The 24,673-nt window shown below is 37.0% G+C and overlaps 1 protein-coding gene across 1 annotated transcript in view; it reads right to left on the reverse strand.

Annotated features, from left to right (window-relative positions):
* Positions 1-21,393, reverse strand: part of LOC132559385 (leucine-rich repeat serine/threonine-protein kinase 1-like) — a 46,818-nt gene extending 25,425 nt beyond the window's left edge. The window contains exons 1-18 of the mRNA XM_060223996.1: positions 21,204-21,393; positions 20,864-20,904; positions 19,879-20,044; positions 19,575-19,610; positions 19,206-19,329; positions 18,693-18,837; positions 16,685-18,378; positions 15,171-15,378; positions 12,041-12,217; positions 11,094-11,236; positions 10,716-10,836; positions 10,107-10,256; positions 9,419-9,541; positions 8,550-8,814; positions 7,212-7,344; positions 5,629-5,676; positions 3,283-3,377; positions 2,892-3,014 (exon numbers count right to left, since the gene is read on the reverse strand). Of these exons, the coding sequence (XP_060079979.1) occupies positions 2,892-3,014; positions 3,283-3,377; positions 5,629-5,676; positions 7,212-7,344; positions 8,550-8,814; positions 9,419-9,541; positions 10,107-10,256; positions 10,716-10,836; positions 11,094-11,236; positions 12,041-12,217; positions 15,171-15,378; positions 16,685-18,378; positions 18,693-18,837; positions 19,206-19,329; positions 19,575-19,610; positions 19,879-20,044; positions 20,864-20,904; positions 21,204-21,393 (3,982 nt within the window). The remainder of the gene's footprint in view (positions 1-2,891; positions 3,015-3,282; positions 3,378-5,628; positions 5,677-7,211; positions 7,345-8,549; positions 8,815-9,418; positions 9,542-10,106; positions 10,257-10,715; positions 10,837-11,093; positions 11,237-12,040; positions 12,218-15,170; positions 15,379-16,684; positions 18,379-18,692; positions 18,838-19,205; positions 19,330-19,574; positions 19,611-19,878; positions 20,045-20,863; positions 20,905-21,203) is intronic.
* Positions 21,394-24,673: the final 3,280 nt, after the last annotated feature.

The following is a 24,673-nucleotide window of genomic DNA, read 5'->3' on the forward strand; positions in this document are numbered from 1 at the left end:
GTGTGTGACACTTTGGCCAGGTATGTGTGATCTGAGTGTGACACTTCGGCCATGTGTATGTGTGATCTGTGTGTGACACTTTGGCCATGTGTATGTGTGATCTGTGTGTGACACTTTGGCCAGGTATGTGTGATCTGTGTGTGACACTTTGGCCATGTATGTGTGATCTGTGTGTGACACTTTGGCCATGTATGTGTGATCTGTGTGTGACACTTTGGCCATGTGTATGTGTGATTTGTGTGTGACACTCTGGCCAGGTATGTGTGATCTGTGTGTGACACTTTGGCCAGGTATGTGTGATCTGTGTGTGACACTTTGGCCAGGTATGTGTGATCTGTGTGTGACACTTTGGCCAGGTATGTGTGATCTGTGTGTGACACTTTGGCCATGTGTATGTGTGATCTGTGTGTGACACTTTGGCCATGTATGTGTGATCTGTGTGTGACACTTTGGCCATGTGTATGTGTGATTTGTGTGTGACACTCTGGCCAGGTATGTGTGATCTGTGTGTGACACTTTGGCCAGGTATGTGTGATCTGTGTGTGACACTCTGGCCAGGTATGTGTGATTTGTGTGTGACACTTTGGCCATGTGTATGTGTGATTTGTGTGTGACACTCTGGCCAGGTATGTGTGATCTGTGTGTGACACTTTGGCCATGTGTATGTGTGATTTGTGTGTGACACTTTGGCCAGGTATGTGTGATCTGTGTGTGACACTTTGGCCATGTGTATGTGTGATCTGTGTGTGACACTTTGGCCAGGTATGTGTGATCTGTGTGTGACTCTGGCCAGGTATGTGTGATCTGTGTGTGACACTCTGGCCAGGTATGTGTGATCTGTGTGTGACACTCTGGCCAGGTATGTGTGATCTGTGTGTGACACTTTGGCCAGGTATGTGTGATCTGTGTGTGACACTCTGGCCAGGTATGTGTGATCTGTGTGTGACACTTTGGCCAGGTATGTGTGATCTGTGTGTGACACTTTGGCCAGGTATGTGTGATCTGTGTGTGACACTTTGGCCAGGTATGTGTGATCTGTGTGTGACACTTTGGCCAGGTATGTGTGATCTGTGTGTGACACACTTTGGCCAGGTATGTGTGATCTGTGTGTGACACTTTGGCCAGGTATGTGTGATCTGTGTGTGACACTTTGGCCAGGTATGTGTGATCTGTGTGTGACACTTTGGCCAGGTATGTGTGATCTGTGTGTGACACTTTGGCCAGGTATGTGTGATCTGTGTGTGACACTTTGGCCAGGTATGTGTGATCTGTGTGTGTCACTTTGGCCAGGTATGTGTGATCTGTGTGTGACACTTTGGCCAGGTATGTGTGATCTGTGTGTGACACTTTGGCCAGGTATGTGTGATCTGTGTGTGACACTTTGGCCAGGTATGTGTGATCTGTGTGTGACACTTTGGCCATGTGTATGTGTGATCTGTGTGTGACACTTTGGCCATGTGTATGTGTGATCTGTGTGTGACACTTTGGCCATGTGTATGTGTGATCTGTGTGTGACACTTTGGCCATGTGTATGTGTGATCTGTGTGTGACACTTTGGCCATGTGTATGTGTGATCTGTGTGTGACACTTTGGCCAGGTATGTGTGATCTGTGTGTGACACTTTGGCCAGGTATGTGTGATCTGTGTGTGACACTCTGGCCAGGTATGTGTGATCTGTGTGTGACACTTTGGCCAGGTATGTGTGATCTGTGTGTGACACTTTGGCCAGGTATGTGTGATCTGTGTGTGACACTTTGGCCAGGTATGTGTGATCTGTGTGTGACACTTTGGCCATGTGTATGTGTGATCTGTGTGTGACACTTTGGCCATGTGTATGTGTGATCTGTGTGTGACACTTTGGCCAGGTATGTGTGATCTGTGTGTGACACTTTGGCCAGGTATGTGTGATCTGTGTGTGACACTTTGGCCAGGTATGTGTGATCTGTGTGTGACACTTTGGCCAGGTATGTGTGATCTGTGTGTGACACTTTGGCCATGTGTATGTGTGATCTGTGTGTGACACTTTGGCCAGGTATGTGTGATCTGTGTGTGACACTTTGGCCAGGTATGTGTGATCTGTGTGTGACACTTTGGCCAGGTATGTGTGATCTGTGTGTGACACTCTGGCCAGGTATGTGTGATCTGTGTGTGACACTTTGGCCAGGTATGTGTGATCTGTGTGTGACACTCTGGCCAGGTATGTGTGATCTGTGTGTGACACTTTGGTTGTGTATATGTGGTCTCTATGTACCACTATGTACACAATTGATGACTTATTTATAGACAGAAACAACTGTGGTACCATAACTAAATTTTGCTTCGATCATGAAATTTGTGAAAGCAAATCACAATCTTAGTTAGTAAACATACAGCAATCCTGAACTGAGAGAAAGTCATTCTGTGATACACGTACATCAAAGTCATAAGTTTACAAATATCTGACTCTATTTGCATCACTGCTTCATTTACAAAACCACATAACACCATCCCAAGGTACATTCTTGGCCTGTAGAGTGTGCTAAGCAAAATAAAATGGGCATTTTTCTCACATGATTTGAGCAGGAGACATCATATTAACAGAAGAATTTTCAAGGATACCACTTCGCCATACACATAGTTCTTTAATCTCACATTCTGTTCCTTACAAATTTTTTATTATTGTGGTTTGTCTATAGTTAAAACAATGATGACAAATGTTTCTACATAATGAAAAGTTCATGTTATACAATAGTATACATGCTATAGGACAAAATGCCTTATCAAGTTCTCGTATGTTTGAACGTACAAAGAGAGAATGGAAGGACCTGTGTAAGCCTGTGGCCATCCCTCCATCCACTCGACAGAAACCAGGAGAGTCATTTTTAGGGATTTTGATTTCTGCTGTAACTAACCATTTTTACAGAAGTTGTTGACCTGTCCTACTGCCACTACTTGAGCCAGCTGGTCACAAAGCCACTGAGGGTTGAGAAAGTACAGATCCTTCAGACCGATGTCAGCGTAGTGGAACAAGATACCTACAACACAAGGAATCAATGTACCATTTACAAAAGGGAAAAAAAACAATATATTATATAACAAGTAAACAAAAGCAATAACAGGATTTTTTTTTTCAAATAAACAAGATTTTGTCATTTCATAAAACATCTTTCTTCCATCCAATAGTTTAGATTTGGTTATTTATTTTGATGCTATCACGTTTTTTTTTGTTGAAGCCAGGTTTTGATATTATATATTATATATTTTGGTATCTATTGAGTAGTCTTTAGCTATGAATAAATATACCGTTCTCATGGAGAAATCTTGTACCCTGTTCTACATCCTCCACATCTCGAAATAGTGCTCCTGCCTTGTCCAGCATCTTGTGCATGGTCTTGAGTCTGACAAATCAAGAGACTGATATTTAAGCAATCCAACAACAAAACACAAACTATATGACCACAGTGTAATCAACATGTTGGTTAATTAATTAGTGATGATGTTGATAAGTAAATGCAAAAACAACTGAAAATTTTAATGGCATTTCATGTTCAAGTTAGTTAATGCACAATCTCATTCTAGATATAAATCTTCAGTGATATTTTATGATATTTAAGTGAATATCATATTTAAATGAGTAAAAGTACCATCTTACCAAAGAAGTGAATTAGTGGAGATAATTGAACAAGTGTTGATTGACTGATTACATAAGATCTCTTCTACTACAACTGTACAAGGTCTGATCAGGAGTTAGTAGTTAAGGATCAAAGAAATGTTAGCAGGGAGAGAGAAGACTGGGGTTAAGCTACTACTGTATCCCCTGTGAGGGGTATGTGAGACTAGCATGCAGGCTCTTCAATCCGAGGTCTAAAAGTCTTATAACAATTCTGATGTTTACAGATTAGCAATCTAAAATTTTTTTTTTTCTTTATTCTAAAATTTGGTTCTTGCTAATTAAAAAAAGATATTTCCATATCTCGCTCAATCCAGCAATTTGAAAATAATGCCATATTATCAAGCATATAAATTCCACTTTTACAGTTAAATCATTGTATGATCGTCAAAATGTACATGTAAAAAACAATCTGTCCTGACAAAGGCTTGTTAGCTTTGCCATTTGTGTACACAAAGTAAACTTTTTTTCATGTTTTCAAAGTGAATTTTTTTGTAAATCACAGAATTTAATTGTTCTATTGCAAGAGGTGATACTTTCCATGGCAGAGATACCAGTCAAAATGCAAATAAACATCATTATCATGCAATGTCATACACACAGCATCTCTATGGTTACATCCTGTATATATAATCTAAGTGTCTGAAGTGATATACAGCAAGCTAATCCATACACCTTGTCATATCCCCTGAATGGTTTATAAAAACTTGCAGTTCAAAGATTTGAATTGCATTTTTGGAAAAGGTAAACTGACTAGTTTAGAACACACACATACTACATGTAATTGAGAACACCACTCAAAATCAGAGCATTCCCTGGGGGTAAATCGACACGGTTATGTTACCCTATGATGTCCTACTCTGATGTAGCAGTGTTAAAGAGACACTCCCATTGTTACATGATGTCAGAGAGATCTACAGACTTAAATTACAACATACATATCTAGGTATTGGATACTCCTCTAACCCTACTCAGATCTGATTCTGAATTGGAAGTTGCCCCCTGCTAAAGCCTAATATTGAAGTGGTGCTGGCAGCTGCTTCCTGCCCAGGTTTAAATTTGAGGCGGCATTGGAAACTGTCTTGCCCCACCCCTTCCTTCTAAATCTAATTTTGTGGTGGTGCTAGATTCTACCCTTCCCAGGTGTGATTTGAGGTAGTGGTGGATTCTACCCTTCCCAGGCCTGATTTGAGGTGGTGCTGGATTCTCCCCTTCCCAGGTCTGATTTGAGGTGGTGCTAGATTCTACCCTTCCCAGGTGTGATTTGAGGTAGTGGTGGATTCTACCCTTCCAAGGTATGATTTTGAGGTGGTGCTGGATTCTCCCCTTCCCAGGTATAATTTTGATGTGGTGCTAGATTCTACCCTTCCCAGGTGTGATTTGAGGTAGTGGTGGATTCTACCCTTCCCAGGTCTGATTTGAGGTGGTGCTGGATTCTCCCCATCCCAGGTATAATTTTGATATGGTGCTGGATTCTACCCTTACCAGGTATGATTTTGAGGTGGTGCTGGATTCTCCCCTGTCCCCTTCCCAGATATGATTTTGAGGTGGTGCTGGATTCTCCCCTGTCCCCTACCCAGGTATGATTTTGAGGTGGTGCTGGATTCTACCCTTCTCAGGTCTGATTTTAGGTGGTGCTGAATTCTTCCCTGCCCCCTGCCCAGGTATGATTTTGAGGTGGTGCTGGATTCTCCCCTGCCCCCTGCCCAGGTATGATTTGAGGTGGTGCTGGATTCTCCCCTGCCCCCTGCCCAGGTATGATTTTGAGGTGGTGCTGGATTCTCCCCTGCCCCCTACCCAGGTATGATTTGAGGTGGTGCTGGATTCTCCCCTGCCCCCTACCCAGGTCTAGGTCTGATTTTGAGGTGGTGCTAGATTCTGCAGTCCATTGTCTAGGTCTGATTTTGAGGTGGTGCTGATCGTGAACAGAAGAATCAAGACAGATATACATATGCTGATGTAGAAGTGTTCCATCTTACTTGGTCTCATCTCCTGTTAAGTTGAAGATTTTGTGCATCACCATGGCTCTGGAAATTGGACAACTGGTATATGAAGTACCTATGACCCTGCTTTCATGAAACAGCTTGTATATCTTAATATTGATATCAGAGGAGCAATGGAATGAAGTTTAACTTGGATGGGTACCACTAGTGCTCAAAGTAAATACACATTCACAGAGATGTACTAATCATCATGATACCACATCCTGTAGTTGTCAGACTGTCCCACTGTAGGTGTAGACTATAGTTGTAAACCTCTTCTCAGCTTTAATACCACGACTGTCCCAATAGAAAGTTTCTAGAATAGGCCCTTTCAGTGGCACAAAGTAATCATGAAACTAGCCAACACACTCAGGCAGGGGACAAGGACTCAAAGATATTAAAGTGAAAACCACAACATGATTTCAAGATATGTAATACAAAAATATTTTGACGCATTCAAAATATCACTTTGTAAATATACAAGAATTCATTCACTGACAAAAAAACTAGTTTCTTGATCAACAATTATTTGGAGATAAAGAAGTAAAATTGAAACATGTACTAGCTTGAACACTAATGGTAAATATTCAAAGAAATAAAAAAAACTAGACTTTGACAGCTGAAATGACTTTCACATAACGAAGAATATCATACTCTATTTAATATATCAAACTACCTAAGCTTTATAGACTGAAAGGTTCTCTAGATAAGGATGTCCAAACTTAGGTTTCAACACAATCCATCCTTGTGACTTAATAAGTAGGTCAAGGTCATTTTTATGAGGAAATTACCACCTAAACACTGGCAATATATCATTTTCTATGGTATGGAAGAACATGTTCCAGTGAAACCTAAATGACAATACATCTAAAGCTTCTTTATCAAATCTTTTTTTAATTTTGCTCTTAAAGACATTTTATCCAAGTGACAATGAGAGAATAGTAAGTTACAAAGACAAGATTATTTACAGGAATCTACTTAAGTACAGTATTGGACACTATTCCTGGTCAAGATTATTTATGGGAATCTAGTACTGGTCACTATATCGGTCAATTATCATGTTTTTAATAATATCTGAATTTAAAACTAGTTCGAAAAGGACTAATTATTCAAAGAAATTGCTATCAGTGCAAGATGCTGCAGCACATCAAAATCTCCCAGTCACTTCAAGGAAAGAGTGAGAGTCAGGAATGTTTACTTTGTATAACGCTAATTGATTATGTTTTATCCGAGTATTCCTCATCACATCTTAATTTTGGTAAAAATGAGAATTTGTGACAAGACTTGAAATATATAAAATCCAAGTTTTCTCACAATGATCACAAAAAAATAAACAAATACATTAACATACAAAATTTTGTAATAAAAAATAACTGAAATAACAAAATTAAAGTAAAACATGTGGATATATGTGCAAATAACATACTTCTTAACATAACAGCATTATCATGTTCATGGTCTCCTAGAGGCATGTGTAGATGTGTTGTACTTTGAGATATAAACTACTGAGTCAAAGTTGTCATTGAAAGCAAAACCATACAGACAAAATACTAAAATTGATTGTTAGTGCAGACACGTACAGGTAGGAATCTTTGTCCAGTACTGGGTCTTTCTTCTCCTTCTCTCGCTCCACAGCAAGTTCCTGGACAATCTCCTTAAGCAACAGGTATTTCTTTGGAATCTTATGGCGCAGCAGTTTCTCTTGTCGCCTCCCTACAGTCATCAATTTCATTGAAGTAAAGAAACATATTCATTTCAACAATCATCAACTAAATATGTTTAAACAGATTTCATATGAAATGGATTGAATACACTCTGATCCTCCATTTCAATGAAGAGACCACAGAATATCATAGATTGATTGATCAATACAACAATAAATTATACCTCTTCTCATCTAAATGGCTGAAGAAGCTAAAAGTTGATAGGCAATAATTTACCATCAACTTTTCTATCTTTCACATATACAAAAAAATATGATGAAGTGAAATTTTACAAATTAATTTGATTTAGAATAAACATATAAATACTTTAATCAACAATAGCATTAGTTGAATAATATCTGGTCTACGGGATGAGACTATGGGTTGAGATTACTTACGGAAAATATATGAAAAGTGAGAGACATTCAAAACAAAAGGCTCTTAGGGCTTGTATCACTCACCTGGCTTTCACTTGGCTGAAATTGCTTCATAAAAACTAAAGGAACTAACTGTCCAAGGGGGCCAATAGTCAATATCAATACAAAATTAATTTTCCTACAACCAAGAATGCTTCAGACCAAATTTGGGCAAACTCAAATCATTCCTACAGAAGGAGTAGGATTTTAAAGACTCAGTTTTGTTTCCCGTATTGGGCCCTGCCCCACCCATCCCAGGAAGCTGAGACCTACCATTTACATAAAATTGATTCCCGTTCACCCAAGCATGCTTCAGACCAAATTGGGACAAATGCAAACTGGAGGAGAGGGATTTTAAAGAATTTGCTGTTTCCCCTACTGGGCCCCATCCCTTCTGCCCCATGAGGCAGAGACCCACTGTTTATTCACAATTGATTTTCCTCCACCAAAGAATGCTTCAGAACAAATTTAGTCAAAATCGAATCATTCCTACAGGCGGAGTAGCATTTTAAAGAACTTTCCCATTTTGGACCCTGCCTGTCAGGCCCTCGGGAGATCAGACCAATTGTTTATACAAAAATGAGTCCCATTTCACTAAGTATGCTATTGACCAAATTTGGACAACATTCACTCCATTGTTCATGACAAGTGGTGATTTTTAGAACAGAGTCCATGGCCCAATGCCAGACACCAGATGAGAGACAGATGACGGACACTATACCATGGAATAAGCTCACTAGTCCTTCAGACAAGGTGAACTAAAAATCACCAACAATCTAAAAACTGTGGACAAACATACTTGGATGTTTGAGTTCAAACACAGTACGGTAGATACAGTCGATGAGTTTGTTGACGTCACGTCGACTGTGTGTGCTGATGTTGATGCGATCAATGATGTTTGGCAGTCCACACTTGTCAGGCTCCTCCACGAGGAAGAACTGCTGATCTATAAGCTTGTTGAGGTCCTCCTCCCAGTTCTCAGTGAAATTTTTCTTGGTGGCACGTGCCTCCAGTACATCCTTGTGTGTACCAATGATAATCACAGGTGAACCAGGAGCCCTTGCCTGCAAAGACCAATGTCATGTACACAGGATTTTCACATCACCCTTACTATATCTATGGTTTCATGCTCTTTGTAACATTCATGGCAAACTAAAATGTTATTCTGATAGTTTAAATAACTGTATTCAGATTAAACAATAGTAATATTGTTTGTCACAAGTACATTCCATAAAGAATGGATATATCAGTCAACCGAAATAATTGGCATCTAAAAATAAACACAAAATTTTACTTCCATTACCTTACTAGAAATAAATATCATTCAGTCAAAAACTGAAATGCCAATAAGGGGTTACTTAAATAAGTATTGCGGGGTGTTACAATTTCTGAAGCCTACCTGTGTAGTATTGAGGACTGGTCACCATACCTACCTGTGGTATTGAGGAGTGGTCACCATTCCTGATACCTACCTGTGTAGTATTGAGGACTGGTCACCATACCTACCTGTGGTATTGAGGAGTGGTCACCATTCCTGATACCTACCTGTGTATTATTGAGGACTGGTCACCATTCCTGATACCTACCTGTATAGTATTGAGGAGTGTTCACCATTCCTGATACCTACCTGTGTATTATTGAGGACTGGTCACCATTCCTGATACCTACCTGTATATTGACCAGCCACTGCCACATACTTTGTACACCCTTCTCACCATCGGTCAGTTTCCACATGACCAGGTAGAGTGACCGTGCAGATAGAAAATACTGGTGGGTAGCATAGTACTCTTTCTACAAAGGATAATTACTTGGTTCAATAACGAAACAAGAAAAGTATATCTGCAATAAAGTAATGGTTTAAATTTTAATTCTCAAGTCTTAATACAGCCACCAGTGAACTAGTTGTCCCATCATCCCACTGATCAATACAGTACATGAAATTACTGCACAACAACCAAATTATGTCACCTGAACCGAACAATTCTATACAATACATTAGCTGATCCCAAACAATCCATGTCAGTTCAAAAACTTCAACTCATTGACAAAAATCCTGAACATCTAATGGACAATTTGTTCAGTAAGCAAGTAACATCCTAGAAATGTTACCCGATTTCTATACTACACTTGGCACTTGCTTTGAATTTCAATATAAAACTTACAGAATAACTTACTCTATTGCAAAACAAGTCAAGTAAAAGTATCAATCACAACGACATCAGAGTAGGTTTCTCAAGTTATTCAACAATGTGCATTTCACTTCCTAGTATGTAGAAAATTATCATTACTTTTCTCTACTGTAAAACAATGATATTCAACAGGTAGCTGCAAAGTGCCCTCTACAATGGATGTTTACCTGTCCTCCAAAATCCCAAGTCCTGAAGGTGATGGGTCCATGCTCCCTGTTCTCTCCGATGACAACCTCATGAATGTCAATGCCCACAGTAGAGAGAGGTGTGTCATCATCAGTAGGATGAGCCTTCTTGTCCCGTCGCTCTATCCAATGCTGTAAATAAATGTATATACTATATATATACCATTACTAACCCATATTTAACAGTTAAAATCCCCTTTCAGTACAGCCTCCCACATCACAATGCCCTCTCAGTACAAACAACCTCCGTCATCACAATGCCCTCTTGGTACAAACACCCTCCTTCATCACAATGCCCTCTCAGTGCAGACAGCCTCCCACATCACAATGCCCTCTCAGTGCAAACAGCCTCCACATTACAATGCCCTCTCAGTACTAACACCCTCCCTCATCACAATGCCCTCTCAGTACAAACTCCCTCCCACATCACAATGTCCTCTCAGTACAATGGAAGTATAAATATATATTCATAGCTGATATACTTAAAAATTGTCTGTTTCTATTAGGTGTACTTGAAAATCCATACCAGAAAATGGGTGTACAGAAATAAATCAAGTAGAAAAACAGATCCTTGTACATACTGATACTTACAGTAGGGATAGGTATTCCTTTAGGAGTTTTTCTGTTCTTTCTGATCTGCCTCAGCAGGGATGTCTTTCCAATTTCATGCACACCCACAAACATCAGATTCATACAGTTGTATTCTACTGCTCTGTAGAGGAGAAAAACATATTATGTTAAATAAACTAAAATCAAAAATTCATTTCCAAAGACCTTATCTATTCTTTTTTTTTTAAGTACATAAACCAAACACTTTCTATAATACATCAGAACAGGGAGTTTTCAAATTTCTTATTAGAAATTGTGACTGTTCCTTCGGATATAAATTTCATGAATGAATGGATGAGATTCTTACTGAAAATTCTGTGATTACTGTAAAGTCACCATCATCAGAATGGGTACACTTACTCTTCCAGGATAGAATGAAGAAAGCCAAGGATGTCACGAGGAGTCTTCGACGTTTTGATTACATCCTGAATAGGACCCTGAAGTGGGCAGAGGTCAAGTTCTAATGTGATCAGATTCTTCAAACAACCAAGTTCTGGGGGCAGCTGTAAAGTAAAGTTATAACAGCTGTGAAACAACCAATTATGAGGGCATTTGTAAAGTAAATTATAATTATCAAACAACCAAGGCATGAGGGCATTGACCTACTGAGGCAGAAAAACTCACCAATGATAACAAGAACCTACTGAGGGACAAAAACTCACCAATGATAACAAGGTCCTACTGAGGGACAAAAACTCACCAATGATAACAAGGTCCTACTGAGGGACAAAAACTCACCAATGATAACAAGGACCTGCTGAGGGACAAAAACTCACCAATGATAACAAGGACCTGCTGAGGGACAAAAACTCACCAATGATACCATGGGCCTACTGAGGGACAAAAACTCACCAATGATAACAAGGTCCTACTGAGGGACAAAAACTCACCAATGATAACAAGGTCCTACTGAGAGACAAAAACTCACCAATGATAACAAGGACCTACTGAGGGACAAAAACTCACCAATGATAAGAAGGACCTGCTGAGGGACAAAAACTCACCAATGATAACAAGGACCTACCTAGGGACAAAAACTCACCAATGATAACAAGGTCCTGCTGAGAGACAAAAACTCACCATTGATAACAAGGACCTGCTGAGGGACAAAAACTCACCAATGATAACAAGGACCTACCTAGGGACAAAAACTCACCAATGATAACAAGGTCCTACTGAGGGACAAAAACTCACCAATGATAACAAGGTCCTACTGAGAGACAAAAACTCACCAATGATAACAAGGACCTACTGAGGGACAAAAACTCACCAATGATAACAAGGACCTGCTGAGGGACAAAACTCACCTCTGATATCATGGACCTACTGAGGGACAAGCGTTTTAAGTTTTTAAGACTGCCGATCTCTGGAGGCAGGTCACTGAGATTTGGGTTATGGCTGAGGTCAAGACTGGTCAAGTTTGGAAAGATCAGGCGACGGGTCACTTCATCAGCTACACCTGGCAATACATGGAATGACCCCATCTGAAAAACAACAAATCATTGTAAGTATATTTAGTATCCATATCACAAAATTAAAAATGAGAATGCATCAGATATGAAAATGAGGCTTCATTGTGTATGTTCATGCAATAAGCTTTATATCTAGGTTCACAGAAGATGTTGCATTTCAAACATCAAAAACAAAAAATAAGTGACCTAATATAAAATGCATACAATACATGTACATATATGAGATGTAAACACAATATACATGTATACATCTGACACTATACAACATTAACATGCAAGTAGATACATAATCTTAAATTTCTAAGGCAGAATGATCCATTGAATCAGAAATCCTGATAGGAATAAAACTATGATAATTAAGATCCAATGAAGAATGACACAGAAGTAAATATTCTTAATACAGCTATACTTACTCTATACCAACTTTCTTTCATACACATTTACGTAAATTTTGCGATCAAACAAAATTTGAAAAAATCAATTGCCACAAATTAAAAGATCTATAATGAAAACCGAGTAATTATTTACGTAAATTTTGCGATCAAACAAAATTTGAAAAAATCAATTGCCACAAATTAAAAGATCTATAATGAAAACCGAGTAATTATTTACGTAAATTTTGCGATCAAACAAAATTTGAAAAAATCAATTGCCACAAATTAAAAGATCTATAATGAAAACCGAGTAATTATTTACGTAAATTTTGCGATCAAACAAAATTTGAAAAAATCAATTGCCACAAATTAAAAGATCTATAATGAAAACCGAGTAATTATTTACGTAAATTTTGCGATCAAACAAAATTTGAAAAAATCAATTGCCACAAATTAAAAGATCTATAATGAAAACCGAGTAATTAGACTGATATCTGTTGTATTGTAGTAATTAGACCGATATCTGTTGTATTGTAGTAATTAGACCGGTATCTGTTGTATTGTAGTAATTAGACTGGTATCTGTTGTATTGTAGTAATAAGACCGATATCTGTTGTATTGTAGTAATTAGACCGGTATCTGTTGTATTGTAGTAATTAGACTGGTATCTGTTGTATTGTAGTAATAAGACTGATATCTGTTGTATTGTAGTAATTAGACTGATATCTGTTGTATTGTAGTAATTAGACTGGTATCTGTTGTATTGTAGTAATTAGACCGGTATCTGTTGTATTGTAGTAATTAGACTGGTATCTGTTGTATTGTAGTAATTAGACCGGTATCTGTTGTATTGTAGTAATTAGACCGATATCTGTTGTATTGTAGTAATTAGACCGATATCTGTTGTATTGTAGTAATTAGACTGGTATCTGTTGTATTGTAGTAATTAGACTGGTATCTGTTGTATTGTAGTAATTAGACCGGTATCTGTTGTATTGTAGTAATTAGACTGGTATCTGTTGTATTGTAGTAATTAGACTGTTGTATTGTAGTAATTAGACCGATATCTGTTGTATTGTAGTAATCTGTTGTATTGTAGTAATTAGACTGGTATCTGTTGTATTGTAGTAATTAGACGATATCTGTTGTATTGTAGTAATTCTGTATCTGTTGTATTGTAGTAATTAGACCGGTATCTGTTGTATTGTAGTAATTAGACCGGTATCTGTTGTATTGTAGTAATTAGACCGATATCTGTTGTATTGTAGTAATTAGACCGATATCTGTTGTATTGTAGTAATTAGACTGGTATCTGTTGTATTGTAGTAATTAGACTGGTATCTGTTGTATTGTAGTAATTAGACCGATATCTGTTGTATTGTAGTAATTAGACTGGTATCTGTTGTATTGTAGTAATTAGACTGGTATCTGTTGTATTGTAGTAATTAGACTGGTATCTGTTGTATTGTAGTAATTAGACCGGTATCTGTTGTATTGTAGTAATTAGACTGGTATCTGTTGTATTGTAGTAATTAGACCGATATCTGTTGTATTGTAGTAATTAGACTGGTATCTGTTGTATTGTAGTAATTAGACCGATATCTGTTGTATTGTAGTAATTAGACCGGTATCTGTTGTATTGTAGTAATTAGACCGGTATCTGTTGTATTGTAGTAATTAGACCGGTATCTGTTGTATTGTAGTAATTAGACCGATATCTGTTGTATTGTAGTAATTAGACCGATATCTGTTGTATTGTAGTAATTAGACTGGTATCTGTTGTATTGTAGTAATTAGACTGATATCTGTTGTATTGTAGTAATAAGACTGATATCTGTTGTATTGTAGTAATTAGACCGATATCTGTTGTATTGTAGTAATTAGACTGGTATGTTGTATTGTAGTAATTAGACTGACTGCCTTTCACACAGATTATCCTGGATCTAAGTGTATACTACATACAGCTGTCATGCATTTCATGAATCTGTGGTTAAACATAGTGTCAAGGACAATTTATTCCCACGAGTGTTGGATTCTGAGGGGTGTGTGTTTGGTAAGTATGAATGCAACTTGTTAACAGCCATATATACCATGTAAATATTGACAGTACAGGTTTGCATTCATACCAGGTTAGACAGTAAAACAATCTTAATTTATCAACTACAGTTGCGATATTTGATTTTCGGTGTCCTCGGTGCTAACATCATCAATGTGTTTGCTTCTTATGGTTATTTAAGCTTATCAGAAATGAGAGGAGAAGAGTCAATGTGATGCTGATCTATTCATAATTCAATGAATGCTCTACATATACACATAAATATGTACATATCAGTGACCTTCAACTTGAATCATGCATGATGAAAAAAATCACTATTTAATAGGTAGACTCATAGTAATCTACTCATACTAAGGCAAAACTAGTTACATGCACCATTCATGTAAATGTGAGAGGAGCTTAGAAGATTGTTACATTCTACACACTGTGATGCCAGAGATTATATTTCCAATCTCCATTGATTTGTGAAAAGTTTCCACACAGAGATGATTTCACAATGAACGAAGGGAGGAACCCTTTGTAATTGAACACATACACTAGTTGTAGAACCAATGGAGGACAATGAGCCTGTTCTCCGCGGGACAGGATCGTGCTGATCTTTACACACAATCATCTTCTTCAAATATTTGTTGTTGCTGAGGTTAAGGGTGTCAAGTCGCTCAAGGAGAGTGTGACCCTGGTGTATACACATGGGCATGTAGGATGAGGAACTATGAGATCCTGGGTAAGGTGACATCCTCTGTCTGTACCACATAGACAAGAAACCACACATCAGTTATACAAGACAAGGTGCAAATACATGTAACATCAATGATTTATTGCAAAAACATGTGAATTTCATTAATTTTGATCTTATATTTTATTTCTTCTTTGTAATATTTAAGAACGGTCCAGAATTATTACAGCATTGAATTCCTAACAAAATTCACATGTGCTCTGCTGGTAGTAAACAGTATATACTGTAAAATCATGAATTTTCTTGGGCAGTTTATCTTTGTGGATTTCATGGACACTCTTATTTCACATATTTATATTTCCATAGTCTGTTGAAGTAAGTATTTTCTGGTGCCAGCTGTTATGTATTTTTATCCATAAAATAGTGAAAAAGTGATTAAAAAAAAAACAAAAAAAAAAACCACAAAATCTGAGCCCCATGAAAATATCAGATTTAATGTAGCTATTATATTTTGGCTTTTATCTGATTAATAGAGACTTTATCACAAAGAATCATATTTTAAGAGTTCTGCTTGATATAGTTTCTGGAACTGTGGTAAAGGAAATGTAGCGATATAAATATTTTCCAGATGGAAGCCAATTTCAATGTGGCACCTGTCCATATTTCAGTTAGGACCATCTGTGTACTTTGCACAAGTCCTGTTACAATACAACATTTTGGCCAGGATAAGCCGTGGTAGCCAGATTTTCTAGATGGTAGCTATAACTTCTAACTTGAATGTAGCACAGGTTACAATGTCAGTAAGGACCATTGAGAACAATAAGCAACTCATTAAATAAAGAACTGTCTTGGTAGGAGTCCTTCTTTTGAGATTTCAGAATAGTTAACGATAACAAGAATTTTAAGATGTGACCTAAGCGGCCATTTTGAACGTCAAATAGGTCTGAATTTGTTTAGAGACTGTGCACTAGTTACTAGAGGGAAGGATAGAGAGTGAGAGGGAGAGGTGCAGAGACAGAGAGACAGAGGGATGGATGGACAGAGTTACAGAGAAACACTTCTAAAGCAAAGAATTCTCTTTGTTGTTTATAACTTAAAAAATTAGAATTTCTTATTTTCATATTTTCAAGTAAAACTGAAATCTTTCTTGTATACTTTACAGATCTATTAAAAAGCCCACCCACATTTATAGCAGTTTCTGATGAAATACTAAATCTTCAAGCAATTCCTTGTTATAAGCCTCTCCTTTACTTTGCATTACTGAGGGATAGGCGCCTGCACTTATTATAGGATAACTACGACACCTCATACTTTTGCTCCATTATCTAATTATCATTGTACTTAAACCTGATCTCTGTGAACAACACACTTACAGTCTACTCCTGTAGCACATACTGGAGTCAGCATCATGCTCGCCAGCCCAAGGGGTCAGGTTCACAATCTTGTTACCGCTCACATCCAGGGTTTTGAGATGCTGTGGGTACATGCCAACGCGAAACACACTATTTATCTTATTATATGCAAGATTTAAATTTTCCATGTGTGGTGACACACAACAAAGCCAGCGTGGGACTTCTTTTAGCAGATTTTTTGACAAATCCAGGTCCTTCAGGCCAACATGATCCTTTCCTGGATGGTTGATGTCAAAGTCTGTTTCTTTGGTATCAAGGTGACTGCACCAATAATTTACATGTTTCACCTGGTTTTTAGGAGCACCTATTATCATAGAGTTTTCAAACTCCAAAGTTACACTTCCATCATCAGCAATTGAAGACCTCAGAGTTGTAACTTTTGGCTCAGGGAGAGAATCAAGCTTATTGTCTGCGAGGTTCAGTACTACCAGAGACGAACAGTTCCAGATGTCTGCAGGAATATCTTTAATCAAGTTTTTGGTCACTGATAGGTGTTTAAGTGACGGGAGACTGAAGAGATATGCAGGTAAGGACTCTAACTTATTGCAATCAATCTTGAGTTCCTCCAGACAGCTACAACTGATCACCATACTCTCTGCAGGAGGAAACTTACACAGCATATTCTTAGACAAGTTCAAAGCATACAAGGATGGCAGTTTAAAAAAAACCTGGGGAACTACCATTCCAATTTTGTTGTTGGAGACATCTATCCTTGTGATGGCAAATAAAGCAAAGGAGCTAATAGTCTTCATTGTCAGGTTGTGATGGTAGGCACAACTCATCAGCCATCCTTCCTCTATAGTTGTTAATCCCTTCAAGTTATGCCAGCGCAAGTAGACAGCAGTCACCGGAAACATCTTTTTATAGTTAACATGGATGGAAGAGAATTGACCTGTATCATCTGATGACCCACACAGTGATTCAAGGTAGGCTGCTTTCATGGCACCTTTGTTGATGGTATGTTCAGATATTTCCTTAGTGCTCTTGTACTTGAGCACAATAGGCAACAGGCTTGGTCGGTCACGTAAAACATAGGTAAATATTGAGTTGTCTTTGTCTTCTGCCCCATGTCGTAAGAGTTTGTCCAAAGTGAGGCTATCCTTGTTTTCACAAGCGACCATGAGTGCTGAAACTGGTTGATGATTATGCAAGTAGAAACAGTTTGGGTCAGCCTTATTCTCCAGTAGTAAGTCAATCAATCCATGGTATTTTTTCTTAATAGCTGCATGAAGAGGGATAAACTTACTGGTGTTGTCAACATTTACTTTAAAAGGTTTACAGTGACTTATAGAGCCTACATCTGGTGTAAGGGGTTCTGTTGTGTCCTGACTTCCTGAGACCTGACCAAACAGTGGAGGACCTGAACTGTTGACAAGCACCTCAAAGTTTAACATATACTCCAGAAGGGAGCGATCGCCTTCTAAACATGCTAGATAAAGTGGAGTATGTCCAAATACATTGGAGGAGTTGACATCAAAAGGAAAAAAGTAACTGAAGTTCTGTGTCCCTATTTCCACGCTGCATTCTACCATAAAACCATCTGGGTAAGGATACTCCAGTAACTGCTTTACCAGAGCAGTATGGCCGCCCTCGACAGCTTTGTGTAGTGGAAGATTCTCATCAGCTGACATGGATTTTACTATGTCCATACATTGCTGAAATGAAAGCATACAACAGTTCACGAGCTGCTTTACAAATACAGCTTCCAAAATAATGAAATTGACCTTTAAGCCAACGTAAGGGTTACTTTTTTCTCTTGTGGCAAAAATGTGTCCTACAGTGTTTTGATATTTGCCAACTTTGTGTATTTTTCCGCATTTAAAACAATAGCAAAATTTAAACTACAGCAAACATTTTGTAAATTTTTTTTGCACACTAAGGAAATTAGTAAATTAATTGATTGCTGACTTTACTGCTATTTGTTTTTTGTTTCCAAGGTAACTATTGATAGTTTTCACTAGTTACTGACCTGTAGGAGGAGCTCGAGTATACTACTGTTGCCCTGTTGACAGATGATGTGAGCTGGCCCCTCTCCTGTGTCGCCAAACACGCGAGGATCTGCCCCCCATTTCAATAGGAGAGACACCATGTCATGGTTACCTTGTCTACAGGCCCTGTATTGTTTATAAAAATATATTTGATTAACTTTAAATATCCTACAACTTTCAAACATGGTATTTTTTTCATGTTAACAGTGCTTTCAATTATTATTATAACAAAAGTATGATACTGGCAGCCGAAACATACCATTTATACAAAACTGATTACACTTTACCTAACAATGTTTCAGACAAAATATGCAAAATATCCATTCATTCCTACAGAAGCAGTAGGTTTTTAAAGAATTTACCCATCTTCATCTTCTGTGATCTTGTTGTTTACAATGTGCTAAGGTGAAAAAGTCACTTACAGACAAAGAGCTGTGAGACCATCTTCTGTGATCTTGTTGTTTACAATGTGCTAAGGTGAAAAAGTCACTTACAGACAAAGAGCTGTGAGACCATCTTCTGTGATCTTGTCATTTACAAGACGTTGAGATGATTCTGCGACAATTAAAGCTGACTTAATAGCATTGACATCTTCATTCTCACAAGCTCTGATAAAATCTGTAACATAAAAAATATACAGCAACCAGATAAATCAAGATTAAAAGACAAAACCTTTGTTTCCCTAAAAGTATGAAAATCTATTCATAATATTATTCATGACCTTTGATGTATCTACTTTGATCAACAGCCAACAAATTAAATCAGACCATGTCTTATAACACTTGATGTTATGACACTTAAGGAAGTTCAGTTGCTGTACAATAGTATCTCTTATCTTTTGTTACTTAGTCAGATGGTCTAACCTTTCCTATGAATCTCAGCTAGTTTCTCCCTTCGGTCTGAAACAACAAAAAAGGCAATTAATTTTAGAAGCTTTTAAGCACTTTCGATGCAGAATATGATTTAGCAGTTGTCATGATAAAAGAATAATTACAAATAATTACTTTTGTACCTAAAAATATATATTTCAATAAACATGCAAGACTATATTTGAATGTGAATTTTGAAATCAAAGATTCTGCTTGTGACTTGACATAGAAAATGAAATCTATAATATTTCTAAAATCATCTTAAAATCTGTTTTATTATATTTATCTTTCAGTCTACCGTTTTCTCTCTCCAGACATTGTATAAAGTCAGCACGCTCTATGTTCCTGGCTAAGGAGAGTGGAGAAAGCCCTAAAACATCTAAGGCATATAAGTCAGCCCCATTATGAACTAGTAACTCCACTATCTCTTTTTTTCCATCAAGCAGGGCACAATGTAGAGGTGTCTGCAAAGGGAAGTAATATTGTAATATAACAGCTGTTTATTAGTTTGGTACCTGATATGAAAACACAATATATATCAAAGTGTACAAGAGATGATATTGAATTCTTGTCCTATCTTGACATGGAAATCCTAATCTACATTGTCCTGTGAATTAGCAATATCAAACCAGTGTACCAGCACAAATCACTACATTTTATACATACTATAAAAACACATATCTGACACTGCTAAGAAATAAATTGAGGCTATGAACTCATGTGACCCAGACTACCAATCACTATGACCTCCAGTGACCCTGAACACCAACCATTATGTACACTGGTGACCCTGAGTACCAATCATTTGAATGATTAACACCAACAGAGTAATCTATACAACAGCCCAACAACCTCCAAGTGTGATGTGATGATGATAGCAGTAACATTTTACATATTTATCAACCTCTTATAAAATTCTAAAATGTTTAAAACAAGACAAACAAATTTTAAATGAAAACTTGACATTACTGATGAAGTGGTACAGCAGAAAAGAATAAAGTTTTTTACTAACAGACCTCAGTAAATACACTAGTTAACATATACCTTGTATGTCAGGTAAATTTTGGTTTCGGAAGACAGCAATTTCAAGAATTACATTATGCATAAATCTACATCAAAATACACGCTTGGGTATTAATGATATTTTTATCAAAATGTGTCATCAATCATATGATCTATCTATATTGACTTCAACTTGATGTACAGCTTGATAAAGAAAAATGTTTTACTGGCAATGATCATACAAGAAAGTAAAATTCCTAATGATGAAGAAACTAACTTACTCTTAGATTGAGCATGTCTCCAGCAGGAATATTAGGATCAGCTGTGAAAATATTGGATTAAAAATTTCATTAACATAATATAAGAAGACCTAAGAGTACTGGGATATTCATGAATGTAAAGTCTAAACAATGTTTATTTATCTTAACTAAAAGATATATTACAATTCATCTGGTATTGCAAATTATAAAAAGAATGAAATAATCAATCCTATTAAATTAATCTGAAATTATGAAATTACTCCTCAAAACTATGCCTAACTTGGTTTTCAAAACTAACAGTATTATCTATCATTTGTAGTACCATGTGTAACATGCTCAGTAAGATTTATAAGTCACCCACCACCATATTCCAGGAGGAGGCGGAGACACTTGACACTGTTATTAGACACAGCTGTGTAAGTAGCAGTGCGATGGCAGCGGTCAGTTGTGTTGATGTAGTTACGGCAATCCCCTTCCAGTAGACACCTTAGCAACTCATCATTATCAAACAAAGCTGCCTGGATCAACTCTTCACCAGCAAAGTCATCCATCATGCAATCCCTTCCTCTCTGTAGTTAATCTATAACAAAGGTTACTTACTATTAAAGTGTATATATTGTAGCATGTATCTGTTGAGACCTGCATATGTTCCTAATGCACCTTTATAGATATTAACAGATATTTCTATTCAGTTGTTAATTACTAAAGCTAAACGTAGGTAGTAAGTATTGATGAATGCCAGTTCTTGATGTGGAAGACACATGCAGCCTTGTGCTGTCTAATTACATTTATCAGATTATGCTCAAACTTGTCACCAAACATTTCCCTGACGCATGTTTCAGACTTTTCATCATAAAATTTCTGATTTTTTCTTTTTTTCCCCTTTGTTTGCAATACCATTTCACCAACTTAAGTTCAATGGGGTATTAATCAAACGTGTATACATACAACAATATGCATGCACATACACACACTAACCTGTTTCACACCAGTGTATCAATAGTATCAAAAAGCATGCTGTATACAGTGGTATTCCAAAGGGGAAAGGCAAATGACAATAAGATTCATGGCTAGAGATCTAGATCAGAAAAGCTACCAAGCATGTAGCATAGGTTATATTTGTTTTCAAATGTAGCATAATTTAACAATAACATACCATATCTTGGTCAGAGTAAATGAATATATCGTTTTGTATTGTTATGAAATTTTGCTTCTTTTTACAGAGTCTGTCAACAGAAATGGTTTATATGCCTAGATTTATGTATAAAATGTGCATGGACAATGACCCATTATTGATTATACAAGAGTAAAGCAAAATTGTTCAGATGTAACTCACATCACATGGGCTATACTTCAACTCATTGTAGTGATTTCATACATTGTCAATCAAAATAAATGAGAACGAGTATGATATATTCGAACAACATGTAGATTACATTTATCTAGTTCATGTACAATGTAGTCTGAAGGTCGAGGATCTGTCTGCGATAATTTATGATACATGTCACAGTTAAAAAAAAGCATATCAAAGGTAGACAGTTAAATCTGTTTTCCTAATGATCCGTTCTTTTAGACCTAAGCTGATTTAATATATGGAGAAAACAACTTTTCAAAACATCTTAAATGTAACATTTCAGGTACATTATTTAATTTAGGAAAACCGTTGCTGACATTCGTCAGAAATCATGTGGATCAGTAGGCTAGCCTTAATTCATAGACGAACAGTCTGGTCAACCTATTCAATTCGATAAGTCATGTACTTCCAAATGGCAAAACCAGTATCAGGTGCTTATGTCAGGTAGTGATCGAGCGATGTGGAAAAGGCATAAAACGGAATAGCCAGCTATACATTATGAAATAGAATGGACACTATCATATATTTTCATTAATCAAGTTCCCCATAATCATCCTTACCTAAAATGTTATCCCATATCCACAGTTGTCAGATGTTCATAGGTGACCGTGATGCTATCAGTTAATATGTTTCCTATCACCTGCGATACAGAATGCATATTTTTCGTTCATATAAAATAGTAGCATCATGTGTGATATACATCGTTTTAATCCCTGCGAAGCTTACGTCAGATTTAGAAATAGCAGCATTAATATGGTCTATCACATGATAAAATAGAAATAACATTAAAAATGAAAGCGGAAGTAGAGTCCTGGGAATTCCGAAGTAAGGATCCGGTTTTCGAGATACATCTTCCTATTTCCATCCACTTCAGTATATCAATTCGTCTTGTGAGAGTTGATCAAGATTTATCATTGGAAGTGTTTTTTGGATTTGTTTACGATAAACATAACTTCTTATCTTGGTAGGGTATATTTCAATTGATGCTTGTGTAATGTTTGATGTAGCCCTTTACAAAGCTAATTAATGTATTAGTGTTAGATTTTTCTGAGGTTTTGATATTGTGTCCCATCAAAAATATCACATAAAATTGCATTATCATGATATTAATGGCGATATCCGCAAGTGGCTCAGTTCCTTCCTCTGTAATCGTGACATGAATATATAGTCGTTGGCGGTAAACATTCGTCCCTCATACTAGTACTTGCAAGACGTTGTTCTTCAAAATATGCTGAATGCTGGACTGAACTAAAGTAGTTATTCTCAGGAAAGATCAACATGTTTTCCCATATGACCAATGGACACATAACGGTTGGCGTATTGAAAAATGAGATAACTTTTGTTACCTTGGACTTCTTTTTAATTACAATGGTTGTTTTACTCTAGCATTGGATAACAATGCTGCCAAGGATAGAAAGGCCAGTTTTTTTATTGAATAGAAAATTAAGAAATTTTCTGTTAAACCAGGGACGTATAATACAGTAATAATGCTGTATTATACATCCCTGGTTAAACTACATCATTCGACACTGACATTGCTTGTTTACTAAATTAGGCTTCTGAAGTTTGGGGATTCAGTCCTACAGCTCAAACTGAAAAAGTTCATTTGCATTTTTTAATGTTCATCGAGTGAAAAAATCTGTAAATATTGTCTATGTTAATACATTGTAGATCATTTTGCATTGCAGTCTCACCAAATCTTAACTTACAAGTGCAAAAATATCACCACTAAGTAAAGGTTACAATCCCATGTGTTAAGTATAGAAACAGATAGGTATAATGGTGCTCTAAGGGCTTAACAACAGTGACCCTATGCAGTAATAATGACAGCAAGGATGGAACCCAGTTCATTTTGTTTTGCCCAGCCTACTCAGAACTCTGAACAAAATAAATCAAACCTTATTATTTCTGTCGTCCATCTGTATTCAAATTAACTCACTTATTCTCCAGCAAATTTTAAAAAATTAAGAAATCTTAGTAAGTTTGTAATACAAGCTACGTCTAAAGAAAAATCTATCTTAAGTATCTGATATGGTCATTGAATGAAATATTTAACTGTCCACATATTGTATCGTATATGCTATATGCATTTGGAAATAAAGAAATTGAAACTTATCTGGAGTCTGGAGTGCTGCAAGGGATTGTCTTCAAGCCTTTATTGTTCCTATGCTATATAAAAGACTGGCCTGGCATGGTCAGATATAGTTTAGCGTATGTGGCTTTAAACAGTGGTCTGTCTGGGCATTGTTCACTCTTGCCTGCTAAAGATCCTTATGTGGCATTTCAAAAAAAGAGTAGACCTGAATTTCTCGGACTTTCTCACACAATCTTCTAATTTTTCCACTTTGTCCTTCAGAATATTGTTCTCTTTTTCCAGGGTCGAAAATTCGGCCTAGTCCAGCTGTTTGATCAACACCCAATTTTCCTGTTGTATGTCTTCTCTTAATCTTTCCAATTTTCTGTCCATCATCTTATCC

This window comes from Ylistrum balloti, unplaced genomic scaffold, assembly GCF_031769215.1.
Source record: "Ylistrum balloti isolate Yb309-2 unplaced genomic scaffold, AGI_CSIRO_Ybal_v1 Utg370902, whole genome shotgun sequence".
Taxonomy (NCBI): Eukaryota; Metazoa; Mollusca; class Bivalvia; order Pectinida; family Pectinidae; genus Ylistrum; species Ylistrum balloti.